Source organism: Culicoides brevitarsis, chromosome 3, assembly GCF_036172545.1.
Source record: "Culicoides brevitarsis isolate CSIRO-B50_1 chromosome 3, AGI_CSIRO_Cbre_v1, whole genome shotgun sequence".
In the NCBI taxonomy this organism is placed as follows: domain Eukaryota; kingdom Metazoa; phylum Arthropoda; class Insecta; order Diptera; family Ceratopogonidae; genus Culicoides; species Culicoides brevitarsis.
Window position 1 is genome coordinate 24,159,930 of NC_087087.1, and position 16,990 is coordinate 24,176,919.

A 16,990-nucleotide genomic window follows, 5' to 3' on the forward strand; every position below is an offset into this window, starting at 1 on the left:
ATCCTGTCCGAAGAGTGATGGAAAAGAGATAGAGTCAGTGATGATGAAGGCAATCATGTGAGTAATGAATTGGACAATGTGTTTAAATGTCGAGTGAAGAGTTGAAAGTACTTCAAATTTTGTCATATAGGAAAAGGTTTATCAAGTTTAACTTATTTTTAACCGTTTTTTTCTTATCGAATTATTAATTTTTGATTTTATAACCGCATTTTTCTTACCGATTTTTTATTTTTTTGCTTTTCTTACCACATTTTTCATACCGATTCCGTATTTTTTACTCTTCCTACCACATTTTTCTTACCGATTCCGTATTTTTTACTCTTCCTACCACATTTTTCTTACCGATTCCTAATTTTTTGTCTTTCTAACCACATTTTTCTTACCGATTCTTAATTTTTTGTATTTCTAACCGCATTTTTCTTATTGATTCCTTATTTTTGCTTTTCTTACCGATTCCGTATTTTTGCTTTTCTTACCACATTTTTCTTACCGATTCCTTATTTTGTGCTTTTCTTACCACATTTTTCTTACCGATTCCAAGTTTTTTTGTATTTTTAATCGCATTTTTTTCCAATTCCTTTAAATTTGCTTTTCTAACCACATTTTTCTTACCGATTTCTTATTTTTTACTTTTCTTACCGCATTTTTCTTACCGATTCCTTATTTTTGCTTTTTAACTGCATTTCTTACCGATTTTTCTTTTTGATTTCCATACTGTTTTTTTCCTTACAAATATCTTTTAATAACCTCAAAAAATTGTTTTGTAAACACTAAAAGCCATCAAATTTCTTTATAGAAAAATACAAATAAAATCAATAAAAAATTGCTCAAAACTACAAAATCTATTAAGGTAACTATAACAAAAAACGCAATGCCCTAGAATTCTACTTGTCAATTTCTTTTTGGCAATATTTTTATGAATTCTTATTATTCATTGTTTTATTTATATTATCTAAAAACAGCTACCACACAGTGTAAAAAGACGTAAAAGTGACAGAAAAACATTCATTCAATGTCATTCTTTGTGCAAAAATATGCAAAAAAAAAAATGATTCATATTTTTTTTGTGTGTGTTTCTATACCGAGAGACAGCAAAACACAACAACAAAATAGAAACAATAAAAATTAGGTTTACGTAACAAAATTTCAATGGTGATGTAATAAAATGTAACATTGTTCTCGGTAAAAACTAGATTTCCAGTCCGTTTTCTCCTTGTTCTTTGCTCTCCTTCGTCTTCTTCGTGTCCTAAATTATTTTGCATTGTTTTGTCATAAAAAATTTGCAAATAACACTCATAAATCTTATTATATAACATTTTGCAACATTAGACGTAAGCTTGCAAAATTTTATGTAATGCATTTCAGGGAATTGACAATTCGACCTGAACTGAATTCTCGGGAAGATAATGGGCATGTTAATGGACTGACAGTAGAAAGTAGATGACCCAAATTGGCGATTCGTCCTTCAATTATGATTTTTTGTTCTTAAGGAAGTTCTGTTTTTTTTATCACCTTGAATTCATTTTGATGAGAGATTTTTTTTGAGGGACATTTTTTTCTGCAAAAAAAAAAAAAAATAGAAAAAAAATCCACTTAAAAAAATCGTTCGTTGTTCAATTATTTCACATGTATTTTGGAGCAGCAACGTCGATGGCGCTCGGAAAATAACAAATGTTTTATGAAACTTGTATAAATAGATAAAAATATAATAAAATTTAGAAAAATATCTGCAAGTGGCGCGGAACCGTTCTCTCTAGTGAATGGAATTGATCGAATTCGGACGAGTTTTTTTTTCTATATTTTTTTGTGCTATTGTTTTTTTTGTGTTGTTTAAATGAAAAATATTTAAAATAAATTGTCTGCATCCGATAGATAGCTGATGCAATTTTAATTCTATTGGATCGATTTTTATTGCTGATGTTCCTCGAGTGGCAGCAGCAGCGCGTCAGCATCATGGCTAGAAAAACAACACATGATAGATTTCCATCATATTTAAATAAATGAGGAATGACATGCATTGAGGACCTCTTTATTATTTTTTACATTGTGAGGAATTCGTGTTTCGCAGCTTGGTGAGTCTGGATTAGACGCAAAAGGTAAGTTATTTGAAAATTTTAATTTTAACTTTTTTTTTTATTTTTTAGGGAATAGAACCGAATTATCATCGTTACTTTACAAAGATCCGTTTTTCATTAAGAAGAAGTCCAAGAAAAAGAAGCACCAGACGTGGGTAACCGAAGCGAAGGAAGTCATTAGATACAATTGAACCATAGCTGAATTATTATTTGACGAGTTTCACCAGAAAAGGTATTATATCGATCTTAGACAAAAATTAAAATCATAGCTAGATGATTAGAGATGCTAACATTGTTTCTTCCATACAAAATCCTCCAATTAGTCCTCCAATCAGTCAGCATCCGGCACGACACCAATCACGGAAGGATTAGGAAAATTTAATTTGGGTAATAACAAAAAGATGAATACAACTAATAGCAAATTGACGTCCTTTAAACGCTCATTGTCAGAAGAAGCTCCTGGCAACGTTGCCAAAAAACAAGCCGTCGAAACAGCAGAATTTCTCGTGTACAGCTGAAATTCGCAGAAAGTAAGAAAAGGTCTTTCAAAAAATCAGAAAAAAATAACGTTAGAAGTTCGATTCCAAATGTGTATGTCAAGAATTTTTTTTTAATTCTCGCGGAGGAACCAAGAAGATGTTAAGATATTTCACAATTATTTTCTTTTAAGAAGAAACATGGTTCAGTCTATATTAAGTACTTTTGTAATATTCGTGAAATTTTTACTGAACCGAAAGGTAAAAGATCACCTGTCAAAATTTACTATAACTGTTAATTGTATTTAATCAGTTTTTTCGCATCGATTCGCATATCCAAGCGACACTGCGAAACACCAACTTTTCACAATTTATCAACATCATTCTCATCTATTCAGTTGCCAGATCGGAGGAATTCCTCTGATGTGCAAAAAAATCTTATTAATCAAGTAATTTTATACTTCAGCTCCTCATCTGATTAGCCGTGCCGTCAACATCCTCATCATCATCAAAGCTAATTACACAAATTTAATTAAAAATATCCCTTTTTACCTTTTATGAAAATCATCGGACAACAAAAAAAAAGACATGTACGACAAAAAATCTGAAGAGGAGCATGCATGACATATTTTTTGTTTGAAAAAAAAAGAAATATTTTTCAACAAAATTCTTACACATTTACACATTCAATTTACTACACCTTTTGATTTATGACACAACAAGTGACTCCTGCTACTTTATCATGGAGTAATGAGACTAATTTTCGGACATACAACAAAAATGCTGCTTTGTATTGTCTACCGATACTTTTTTTTTGTGAATTTTGTGAACACATGAAAAAAATAACAGAGAGAGAGGAAAAGAAAAGAAGAAAGGACATGCATGTCAATGTTAAAGCATTGCCGCAAAAGAAAGGTGTCATAAAACGATAAAAATTACTTAGTTTGCATATCTCTTGTACAATTTTGCTGTTTTTGATTTTTTTTTCTTACTTTCTGACATGTGGAGAGAAAACATTGTAAATCCTCATGGAGAAACAATAATTTTTCTTGTAAATTCTCTAATTTTATTTACGCTACCGAATGTTTTATGGACTTGGACTTCTGAAAAATTTTAATGTGTTACCTTCGAATCTCGGAATTGACTTGTTTCGTATTTTATTTTTTTTTTATTTTATAAAAATAGCGTATAATTTAAAATGGACATCAGCCAAAAAGTCGAGATGATTGTCACACATTTTTTATTTTATTTTATTGGACACGCACAGAGGAAAAAAAATTAAATATAAAACACACGAGTTTGTGTGGACTTTTGTATAAAAATTTTGAGGTTGAAAACGGCTAAACCACAGAAAAATTGCAAAATCTCTGGTTTTGCGATATATCTACATCTATACACGCATAACGAACGAAAACTGTTCTGTGTGGGTTTTTTGTTGAAGATTTTTATTTTATTTCATTTATTTTTAATTTGTGATGAAAAAAAAATACGGAACAGTAGATGCTTAAAAAGCGCTCATGTTGAAAAAAAATTCCCTTTGAACATCGAAAAAAAACGTAGTTTTCTCATTTATTTAAATTATTTTTATATAAATGGCAGATACTTTTCAATTTTTTATCGCATACGTACCCGAAACAAATTTTTTTCTCACATTTTATCGTGGTCAATTTTTTCCTGACGTGCATAATTGAACATGGACGCATGTGAGTCTACGACACGGTACACAGATTTACACATATAAGCACTCAAATATTTTTTCATTCGTGGTATTTTTTTTTTGTTTTTGGTTTGAAGTTGAAGATTGCACGGAAATTCACGCATGCGTTTTTCCTTCGCGGCATTTGGAAGATGTTTGAATGATTTTTGCTTGAGAACGGACGAGACCGATTGCCGTTAAAAAAATTGATTATTCTTTTTCAATTAACTTATGCATACCTCGATTGCTGGGCGGAAAAATATCACACAGTGGCCCTCTGGCAAAAATCAAAAACATCTATTGTCCTCCGAAAATGTGTGAACGTTGTAACAGATTTCATCGTGCACATGCACATTGACAGTTCAATCATTAATTTTCTTAGCGGGAGACCGTGCAATGTTGTTGTATTAAATAAAAAATGAAATAAAATAACGTGTGTCTATTTTTTGTTTGTTTTGATAAAGTTTTTTATTGCATTTCATGGTTGAAAAATTTTCATTGGTTTTTTTAACAGGAATTCTGAAAATTAATAAAAATTAAAGTCTAAAAAAATCTTATTTTATACTTTTTAGTTCGTTTTTTAAATAATTTCTTTTTAAAAAATCTCACTAAAAAGTAAAAATCAAGAAAATTTTTTGGTTTTTACTTTTCAGTTCACTTTTTTAAATTATTTCTTTTTAAAAATTTAGACGAAAACTAAAAAATTAAACTTTTAATTAAATATTTAAGAATATTTCTTGTTTTTTTAGTTTTGAGTTCGATTTTATAATTTTTTTTTAATAAATCAAAAATAAAAATTATATTGAATCTCATATTTTCTACTTTTTAGTTCGATTTTTTTGTCATTTTCACATTGTCACTTTTAAATAATATAAAAAAATAATATTTTTAATGAAAGTAAACAAAAAAATTATAAAAATTTCTAAAATCAAATTTTAAAATTAAACAAAAAATTGTTTAAAAAATATTTTTTCATATTTATTTTTTTCATTGTCGCATATTATAAATACACTCAATTATTATTATTATAATGAAAAATAAAAAAATATTTTACCCGATCGGGAAAAATTTCTCACCTCAACTTATTTATATTTTTCACTTCATGAAATAATTCAATTTTTAATAATAAATATAAACATACGTGGTGCGAAAGTATCTCGATTGTATGCGTAATTAATTCATTATTAATGCCATACATTTTAAATAAATTATTATTAAATTAATTATAGTGAGTAAATTTTTGCGTAGATCCACGAAAAAATTTATAAAAAATTGCAACTCGGAATTTAATTATATGACATGCACTGCGAAAAGCCACACCATACTAATTTTTTAGTAGTTCTCACATTACCGATTTTTAATTATATTGTTGTGATGTTTTCGTGAAATTTGAGATACATGTATTGACAAATAAAAAAAAAATACATTGCGGTGTCAGAAAAATTACAAAGCAACGTTTTTATGTTGGGAAAAATATTTTTATAATAAATTTAATTTACAAATAAAAATTCTCAAAAAATGTGCAGTTCTTAGATAATTTTATTTGAAAAATATTTTTAATTGATTTTTAATAAAAAAAATTAATAAAAATATTTTTTAAAAATAATTTTAATTAATTAATAATTTTATTGAATAATTTTAATAATAATAAAATATTAATATTATTATAGAACTTAATTTAATTTATTGAGAAATTAATTTAAAAAGAAATTAAAAAATATATTTGTAATTTATGAAATTAATTTTTTAAAAATCTATTTTTCCAGATATTTTTTTTTCTGAAAAAAAATTAAGTTAAATATTAAGGAAATAAAATTAAATAATTTAATTAAAAATTAATTAAGAAATTAAAAAATAAAGCAATAAAAAATATTTTTTTTTTAAATTTTTGTAAATAAAAAATAAATTAAAAAATAATTAATAAAAAAAAAACTTTAAAAAATAAATTTAAAGATTAAATTTCTGAGTACTTTAAAATTTCTTCCACACATAAAACAATACAATTTTATACAAAAAAAAAACCCGAATGACACTTAATAAATTTTATTAATGACTTTTGTGTTCAACCAAACCGTTGTGTGTGTGTGACGACACAAAAAGGAACAATCTGTTCACTTTTTATTAATTTGTCCATTTTCCGATTCAATACTTCGGTTGGCCGTGAAGTCACCCCTTTTTTCCTCTATCAGAGACTTTTTTTTTGTGATTGTGCAAAGCAGTGCAATTCACTCGTTTTGCTTTAATAAAATAATAATTTTTGTTCCTTTTCGTGTACAATAAAATAATAATAAAAATATTTACTGCACTGATCACAGTATGTGACATTGTTAACGTGATGATAATAGTTCAAAAGAGTGGCGCGCACCGAAAAAAAATTATTTTAACAAGGAATGTTCACAATGTTGTCACACACAATTTTTCAACAAGCACAATAATATAATGGTTAAATATCCTGTACCCTTTTACGGTATTTTATTGCAAGTTGTTGCCGAGAGTTCCAACGAGCGAGCAGGAGAGATATTACACACAATAATTCATCTCATTGCCTTTTTTATTTATTATTTACCTTCCCCGTTGTTGCTGCTACTCGGCATTCAATTGACATCTTCTCACCCCTCTGAGATTTACACACGAAAAGTCCTTTCCAACTCGACGTTTCTCGCAGTGTGTTTGCAACAATTGTCACCCGAAACGATGATCCCTGCATCTCCGTTTTAAGCACTTTGTTACTAATGATGACTGACAATGCTATACGGAACACACAAAAAAAAACGAGACATCACATTATGAACATTATTTACGCGGGGTAACATATTGAAAATTTGTTATATTAACTTTTCGTTCGTATTAAATTTATTTTAAAAAAGGGACAATTGTTAAAAAAAAAAACATAAGAAGAAGCAAGTCAGTGCGGCGTTTGAAGAGTGAATAATTGACGTTAATACAGGACTTTAAATAAATTTAGCAGCAAGAAAAAAAAACTTTAAAAGGGAAGTGATGAGAATTCAAACTGAGTGAAAACTTGCGTTTCGTAACTTCATTATTTTAACGGTTCGTTATGTTTTGCATGTATCCATTGGCAAATATTTGAAAATAAATATTGCAGTCCAATCTGCACGTCAAACAAACATGAAACACCTGTTTAGAGTGGAAGCCAATATTGTTTGCACACGAAATTAGCAATTAGCAGTGGAACAATATTTTGTCCAGTTAACAAGGTAAATTTTAGTAATTGCATTATGTGACAAGTTAATTTTTGTTTTTTTCGAGAATATCATAATTTTTTTCTTGTTAAAATCAGTTTTAATTTTTTTTTCAATTAATTAATTAATTAATAAGTTTTTATTTCAGATTTTGTTATGAAAAAAATTTCAAACAAAAATAAATATTAAATAAAATAAAATTAATTATTTAAATATTGTAAATAAAATTTAATTTTTTTTTATTTTCAAAGGTAAGTTTATTTTAAAAAATTAAATAATTATAAATTAAAAAATTAAATAAAAATTATTTTAAAATGTAAAATTATTCAAAAAAAAATTATTTCAAGTAAAATTTAATTAAAAATTAAAAATTAATCTTTATTTTCTAGTAGTTTTAATGAAAACATTTTATCGCACATGGTAAGTTCTGAAAATTTATAAATCTTTAAAGAAAAATGTTAAAAAACTGTTATGATTACTTTAGAATTTTTATTTCTCAGGAATTTCATCAAATAAAATGTCTCAAAGACATTACAAATAATTTAACGTTTGTTCATGCTTTAAACCATAAGAAACCTTAGGACCCACCATATAAGAGAAAACTAAAAATACGAAAAATTCTAAAAATCACTCAATCAAGAATAAAAGCAGTGAAATCCAGAAGTGATGTCTTTGCTCATACAGAGCCAGAAATGGATACAATTAACAAAAATCAAAGATTTGTAGAGCATTCTCAACTAGAAGGATTAATTTTGTTATCATTTGAAGATTAAAGGAAGATACAAGAGAACTACTAAAAGAATCCTCCAAACCACTAGAACATATTTTTTAAGCTCTTTTCGGAGACTTGAAGACTGAATCTAAATCACTAAATTTCCAATCGTTCCATAGAACAAACAATTTACCAAACTCGTTGCCCTCCAATCCATTCCCAGTTCATCATAATTTTAACGCGATTAACCTCCTCGAACATCGCATATTGAATCACTTAGCGAAAGGCATTGAAACGGAACGAAAAAACAAAAATATTGATATTCGAGCAAAATACTCGAAAATCAGCAGGATATTATTATAAATTCAAATAAATCAGTGCATTTCAACAATAAAAACGCGCCCGTTCACGAATTTCGTGTGCATGTTAAGGGAAAATTTTTACAAGGGGATTACAAACTGCTTGGCAAAAAAAAATTTTTTTGATTGAGTCATATTTGAACGGCAAAAAATTGAAAATAATTCTCAATAAATAAAGTCATATTTTTCTCGCCCCTTCTTATGCCTTATCATCGACTACAAAACTATACGAAGATGTAACAAAGGGAAAAAAAATTATATACATAAATAAATAATAAATCAAAGACCAGATGCAAGCAATGTTTATCTGAATGACCTCCATAAGTGTATTGTTTTGCCTTTTATATTGAATCGTCATCGACGGAGGGCACACAAATATTTTGCACGATTATTAGCTGAATTTAATTTATCGAAAAGAAATGAATAAAATTTATCTTTTATGAATGGAAAAAAGAAATATCGGAAGGAAGGGTCAGTTATGTATCAAAAAATAAAAAGTTACAAAAAAGGGGACGCAACTAATTTCGTAACTTGTCTGGACTCTGCCCATTCATTAATGACGCAGCAGATAATTTTTGGTAATTTTTTTCCGACATTTTGTTTGACGACTTATTTCATGCAATTCACGAGAGAAAATAGCGGGCGACAAAAACACCATAAATTAACATGTCCTACGACGACGACATGATTGCTGTTGGTCCGGAGGTTAGTTGTCACGAAAAATATACTGTAAACGAGTAAGTTTGTTAGTTCAAAAAACAAACAAACGAGTGAAGTTGTTGATGAACACACGATAATAAAATAAAATCTCGTTAAAGCAATTTACTAATGAGTCTGGCATGTTTTTTTTTGCCATTTTCGCAAAAATTGAAAGTTAAACGAGAAAGTCACAATTCTTACCTGATGACAGATTTTTGCCCTTGTTCTTTTATTTTCCAGGTATAAGGATTTTTTCAACGGCAAATTTCTTTGAGATGACTTAAGGATGAATGAAAAAAAAAATTTTTTTTTTAGTATTTTAAAAGAGAGATTTTTTTCTCTCATTTCTTTTTATTTTGTGTGCTTTTCATGTCTATCAAACTAATATAATAATATAAAGTTGTAACAATTTTTTTTAATTTTATTCTATAATTAGTTATAATTCTCTTAATTTATTTTTTTTTAATATTCTTTAGTAATACTTGAAATAATTCTATTTGATTTTTTTTTACAAGATATTAAAAATTATTTTTTTTTACAAATTATTTACAATTTTTTTTAGATTATCGCAATGATCACGAGATTTTTTCATCGAAAAAAATAAAATTTAAATTAAAAAAATAAATATTCGCACTTAATAAAATTTATATTCAATACGTTAGGATTCTCTTTTTTTTCTTAATACGGTCTCCAGACCTGTTTCTGCGTATTTTCTGTCTTAATTTTCGTCGTTGGGGAGGCATTGGCGCGCGGTGCTGTCTCATGCGTCGTTTTCCGACTAGATGGCGCTTTCAATTCGCATTTTTGTCGTGGCGGACTCGGACTTGTGCCATTCGACGAGGATAGCGGCGAGTCAATTACCATTTCCAGCTTGGCCGTTGTCGTGATTTGCTGCGTTTGTGGTCTCAAAATAGGCACGAAAGCGGATTTAACGACATCTATGTGTTCCTCGTCGGAATCCTGATCACTAGATTGTTCGTTCGTGGAATTCAGCTCAAGTGAATGGTTAATTTTGCCCAGTAAATGATGGTGATGGGGCGTCGCTGCGAGATGATGCGACGATGGTGTTCCCGTGGGACTAGAGGAGGAATTGCGCGAAGAGGCGGGCGATAAGCGAGACATGTGCTCGGTAGAGGCATGAGATGGCGTTGTTGGAGTTGTGGTGCTCGGGCGTAGACTGCTGGCGGCACGGAGTGATTGCAAATCGTACGGAAGGAATCCGGGTTGACCGAAGGGGAATTGAGGCAGGTAATTGGCGCCGGTGCCCGTTGGCGGGAGAAGCGAGGCGGGGGCTGCTGGGGGAGTTGCGGGAAGGCCATTCGGTGAGTTTGCGGAGGAAGTTGTCGTGTTTCCGAAGAACTCGTTTGAGCCGGGCAGGACATTTCCAGCGGGAGGCGTTAGGGCGGCAGATCCTAGAAAGAAACAAAAAAAAATGGGAAAATTAATAATCAACTCGAAGAATTTTCTAATATTAATAATGAACATGGAATGTAATTAATCCACCCTCTTTATTTATTTTCTCTCGAAATTTTTGGCGAACAATTGTTAAGTTAGGAACAATTGATAAAAATCACGAGGGGATGTTTTTTTTCGTTCATCGATTTTTTTTGCTGATTTTTTTTTCAAATGACATTCAAATTAATTTTTAAAAAAATCTAATAATAGGTCACGTCGTTTAAATTTCTTGTCTTGGCACGAAAAATGTCAACACAAAAATTTTGACACTTAAAAAAAATATCGATCCACAGAAAAAAAATTAAAAAAAGGCGTAAATTTGTCGCGAATCGGACATAATACGATGAAAAATAATGTGATACAATTTTTCACGTAGGCTTATGCCGATGCCACATCAATTGTAATAATAATCATCCTCTTATAGCGCGAGAGGATTGTTGTTGGTAAAAATGGTTTGCTTGCGTTTTTTCGTCATCCTCGAAAATAAAAAAAAAATTGTACATAAAAATGTGGAAAATTGGAATAATAATAAAAACAGCAACAACACACAAATTAAATATAGCGTTTTGTCATTTAAACCGCATACTGTTGGCCAAAATAGCAAAACCAATGGAATTTTTTTTTGCTGTGTGTTTGGGTGGTATATATTTTTCTGTTATTATTGTTGTTATTTGGTGAGCGAAAAAATTACGCGGGGAGCGAAATTGGGTGTTTGTGAAAAAGTGTGAGGTTAACGGTTGTTAAAGGATTAAATCGTACGGGAAAGAGATTTTTTTCTGACGGATTTAAAGGATTTTTGGGATTTTTTTGGTATGAGGAGTATTAAATTGTGAAGTGAGGAGTACAAAAATTTAATTAAATTAAAAATTTCATGTTTTTTAAAGAAAATTAATAGAAATTATGAAAAATTAAATAATTTTTATTGAATTGACCTTAAAATGACCTTCAAAGTCATACGAGAGCTAAAAAGAAAAAAGCTCGTTTTGAGGAGTACAAAAATGTTAAATAATAATTTTTAAATAAAAAATTATTAATTTATCAATAAAATATTCTTTGAAGTCTCAAAAGAACAAAAAGTAACAAAAATCAATTTGAGGAGTACGAAAACGTGAAAAAAAAATATTTTATATCAAAAAATCGACGTCATTATGTACTATCTTTGCATGATTGATTCATGTCTCTTGAGATTTTGCTTCAACTGGATTAGATAATGTATACACGACATAAAAAAGGGGGAGGAAGGTCATGAAATTTTTAGGGAAGACGACATTTTTTTTGTGTTTTGTGTGATGTCGTGCGTGTTAAAACAACAGATAATGGATACCAAATGAAAAATTCTCTTTGAAAGCCTTTCAGGTGGCTTAAAACACACGTGTTTACACTTTCTTACGTACTGTACTTTTCCGGTTTTTTTTTTGTGCGAGGGACAAATAATCGACATTTTAACAAAGAGTCCTTCAGATTTTTTTTTATTGTTATTTAAAAAATATTTGAAATAATTCAGGGAAATAAAACATGTGGTAGTTCATTACAAGTGCTTCAAAAAACGAGTATTAATTTTAATTTCTAGGGGTTTTCAAGTACTGCGATTTTTTTCGTGATTGATAAGATTTTAATTGAGGTTTCGATTGAATTAAACGTCCAGACGGGACCTGTATCGAATAACATCAAAGGATTAAAATCCGATACGCCAGGAAAAAAAGTGTTATTTTAACTCTTTCAATTGTTTGTCGTCTGTCTTCTGTCTCTCCTTGTAATTTATCCGATGCTCCGTCGTTTTACTTTGATTTACAGTTTTTTTCGCTTGTGTCATGCAAAAATGCACCTCTATCGTCAATTATGTTGCATTTTTAATTTAAAACTGTACATTCTGGGGATGTATGCAAAAAAAAATAAAAAACAGAGCAGACCGACGTCCATTTGTGTGGTAAATAAAAATAACACACAATCATCAATCCCCATATCCATTTGCATATATTACTTGTCAGAATGATTTTTTTGTGTGCCTACGTTAATCTTTCCATTGGCAGTAAATATCCGCCACACGCAAGGAAAAGCGTTGCAAAAATATTTTTTTTTAGAAAATTTCATGGAAGAAAAAAAAATTGATTGGACATCCTATGGAAGAGACTTCGTTCCGATCAAACGCAAAACAACATTCATAAACATTGGAGCGTATAAATTAAAAAAAAATCCCCTACAATATTGTATCGATTAACTAGTTAAAGGTTTAAAATGCAAAATAACACATTGGCGAAAACAAAAAAAAAATTGTGTGGAGTTTATTTGTGCACTGTTCGCTCGCTTGCTTGCTTGCTCATGTATGGCACACCAAACAATGTTTGATCCGAAAAAGAATTGCCTTTCATACAACGGCGTTCATTGACTGAACTGAGCACTACTGACAAGCATACAGCATTTTCCGGATTAAAAAAAAAATAAACAGATTCGATTTTTCTGCTATTTTTTTTTTGTTTTTTTGGGAAAAAAATCAACCGTCATCACACCGACGACGAGCGATGCCGCCATGCCATGATGATAAAACGGTGGTTGGTTGGTGTGTCTGGATTTTTATTTATGATGTTTCATTTGGCTTATAAATTGCCAAATATTTTTTTTTATTTTAATTTTTTTTTGTGACATTGTCGTTAATGATAGTTGTTTCAGCGATAATCGATTTTTATTCATTTTTTTATTATTAAAAAAATATTTTTTAAAATAAATTTTAATTAATTTTATTTAATTTTTTTAGTTTAAATTTAAAAAAAAAAATATTAATAAAAAAAATATTTTAATTTAAAAAAAAAATATTTATTTTAAAAAAAAAAAAATAAATTTTTTTTTAAAAAATTATTTTTTTATTTAAAAAAATTATTTTTTTTTTATTTTATTAAAAATAATTTTAAATATTTTTTTTTATAAATAATTTTAAGTAAAAAAAAATTAAATAAATAAATTAATTAAAATTTTTTTAAAAATATTCAATTTTAAAATAAAATTTTTAATTTTAAAAAATGCTTACCTTTAACTAATGCCGGATGCGGCGGTTGATGTCTAAAGTAGTCGCTCCACGCGTAATTCATGTAAGCAGCATCGAGCCAGCCAGCGTTCAACATAAAGGGATTGAATCCGCCATGTGGTCCATAAGCGTAACCTATAATGAAGAAAAATGAAAATAAAATATTAAAAATCTCTCTTTTCGACAAAATTGGGGTTGGCTCATACATTATTGGGATGTAATTCAATATTTTGATGCGATTATGTAAATATTATGTTCAATTCATGTAAATAGACGAACAAGGGAACGAGCTTTTTCGCTCGAGGCACTTTTGTTACTCGAGAGGGGTTAATTATTTGAGAACGGCCATTTTTGATTTTTTATTTAGATTTAAAGAAATGGTCACTTCCTCTATTAAAAAATCTCAAAAATTAGCATAAGAAACCACATTTTGTGGCGTATTCTGCGTTTTTAACTTACGAGACGCGATCATGCCTCAAAATAAATTCAACGGATTACTTTTGAGCTCGTTCTTCAATCAAACCCGTAATCCAGTCATATGTCAAAAATGTGTCGTTCAAGCAAATCGTCAACAAAATCAAGATTTTTTTGTTTCAAGAGGCATTCAAGCAAAAAAAAGACATAAAGGATATTTTTTCGGCATCATTTGCCAGATTTTGATATAAAAACCTTTTCCTTGTCTTATCTGTCGAACGATTTCCTGACGAAATAAAAATATAGAGACAATGTTGTTATAATAATTAAAAACAATAAAAACATTTTTCCTGTTTCCTGATAAATTTTTATCTTCACAATGGAATTTATCGCAGGAACAACAAAATGACGTCTTCATTATTTTGATACACTTCCGCTTGGAAGATTTCAGTGAAAAGATGCATTTTCATTGTTTTTACGTAAAAAAAAAATAATAAATTTTAACACAAAAACAGAGATAAGGCAAACATTTCCTTCCTCCGCGTTAATTTTTTCGTGATTGAAAAATAATGAAAAAAATTAAAAACTTTTTACAACAAGCGAGGAAGTGGATTGCGTGGCTTTTTAAATTTTTATGAGTTATTCATATATGATTTTTTTCTACTTCCATTTCTTTCCTTTTTATTTTTATTTCTTCATTGGGGTTCAAAAACACATAAAATGTCTTTTGATGCATGAAAAATATGAAGACGCATCACCCCTTTTTTTTCGTCTTGTACTTTGACGCCGACTTGAGTAGATGACAAATGTGTTTATGTACACGAGAAAGATAAATAAATAAAACTCTCAAGTAATAATTTTATGAATGGCTTTTTATGAATAAAAAAGGAAGAGAAAATATAAATAAATAATAAACATGCCTCTTTTTCATCGTTTGATTGTCTGTTTGTTTGTTTCTTGTTTCGTACTTCGATCATTTTTATTATTTATTTTTTTTTTTCAAATGAGAATTATTAAAAATGGAGGATTTTTTATTGAAATTTTTATAGTTAAAATATTTAATTTTAATTTTTTTTTAATTAAAAAATTATTTTAATTTTTTTTTAATTTAAAAAATTTTTTTTTTAAATATCAAGAAAAGCGTAATTTTAATATTTTTGAATTTAATTTAGTTTAAAAATTGAAAATTTATTTTTTTTTTCAATATTTAAATAAAAAAAAATCTTTTTTTTTAATGATAAAATTATTTAAATATTTTTAAATTTAATTTAATCTAAAAAAATATTTTTTTTTAAAGAAAACATTTTTTAAATATAAAAATTGTTAATCGACTTTTTTTTAAAAATTATTTAAATAATTAAAAATTATTTAGTTTTTTGTAATTAAATTTTCTTTTATTAAAAAATATTTTTCCGATTTTTATTGAAAAAAAAAATGTTTAAAATTTAATTTAAAAATAAAATGTGGTAGAAAATTTTCACACATCTTTGTCCCACATTTACTCGAAAAAAATAATAATTTTTTAATGACTTTTTAAATATAAACAAACAATAATAATTCAAAAGAGTCAAGTGTGAATAAAAAGGCTTTGAACACATTTTTTTTTTAAATATTTTAATTCCAACCGAATTTTTGGGACTTTTAAGGCGCCCGAAGTTTTTACGAGTCAAACATATTTTCCATGTGTACATAAAAAACCTCATGAAATAAATTCAACATCAAACGATCGATGTTAACGCGGCGCCTTGTTAACAATAAAAAAAAACGCAGAAGAAAAAGAAAAACTTACTTTGTTTAGATCTCGGTTCACGTGGTCCATCGACCGTAACTTTGATTGCTTTGTTGTAAGTGGCGACGAGAATTCCCATCGGTGTCTCGATAATAATGGTAATCGAGAAACTTTTGCCGCGTCCACTTCGCCCCACGAATCGCAAATCGTTAAATTTGGCAACTTGACCGCGTGTAAGGCTCTCACTGTTGCGCAATTCGCCGCACGGGTTTTCGTCGTTGCCCGCCTTGATCCGTACCCGACACCCGTCCGGAATGTCATCGAGAATGACAACTTTGAAGGCACATGGAAGACTCTTGTTGCTGCGCCAGTGATTCGGCAGCGGGGTACACAGCACATTGGGGGCCGACGTTTGGATCAGTTCGCACTGATGAAACTCCTGCAGGTAGTCTTGGATGGTGTGAAGTTGCTCTTGATACGTCGGCGGCAGTAAATTATTTTTTGTGTTGTTGTTGTTGTTGTTGTTGTTATTTGTCGCTCCGGGGCTTTGTGAGGCGGCATTTGGAGATGTGGCGGGCGAGACCCGTTGTTGCGTTGCCGTTTGACTCGGCATCGCTTGATGCATTTTTGTGATGTGTGGCGATGGGGGACGTTGTACTTCGACACTACTTTGAATATGCATGACTTTTGTACTTTTTTTAAATTTAATTTTTTTTGTGGTTTTTTTATTTTAACACGCACGCGGTAACTCTTTGTCTTGTCCAATCAAACGTTACCGATAGACTATTGGCTCAAATGTTTTTCACACACTCATGTACTGCTCGCGATCTTTCTTTTTCTACAAGACATTTGTACGTATATTTTCTATATTGCGGTTAATAATATTTTGTATTGCGCGAACGAGACAGAATTTATTTATTTATTTTTCTTTTTTTGCACATGTGAAATTTTTATTTTATTTTTTTTTAAATAATTTATCTTTAATTTTTTTAATATTTTTCACGCACTTGATTTATTTTAAAAATTATTTATTTTTTTTTTAAATATTTTTTTCTAAGTTGCAAGACGTGCTAACCATACAACATCTGAGATCGAACTGGCAATACTTTTTAATATGACAGAACTTTTTCTCTATGGTCAAAAAAAATTCGTA

At 29.1% G+C, this 16,990-nt stretch overlaps 1 protein-coding gene across 1 annotated transcript; it reads right to left on the minus strand.

Annotated features, from left to right (window-relative positions):
* Positions 1–9,898: 9,898 nt before the first annotated feature.
* Positions 9,899–16,519, minus strand: LOC134835387 (segmentation protein Runt). The gene is made up of 3 exons (XM_063850264.1): positions 15,898–16,519; positions 13,698–13,829; positions 9,899–10,632 (listed from the first exon to the last, which is right to left on the minus strand). Exons 1-3 carry the CDS (start codon positions 16,517–16,519, stop codon positions 9,899–9,901), a joined length of 1,488 nt encoding a protein of 495 aa, XP_063706334.1.
* Between the last annotated feature and the right edge of the window lie 471 nt (positions 16,520–16,990).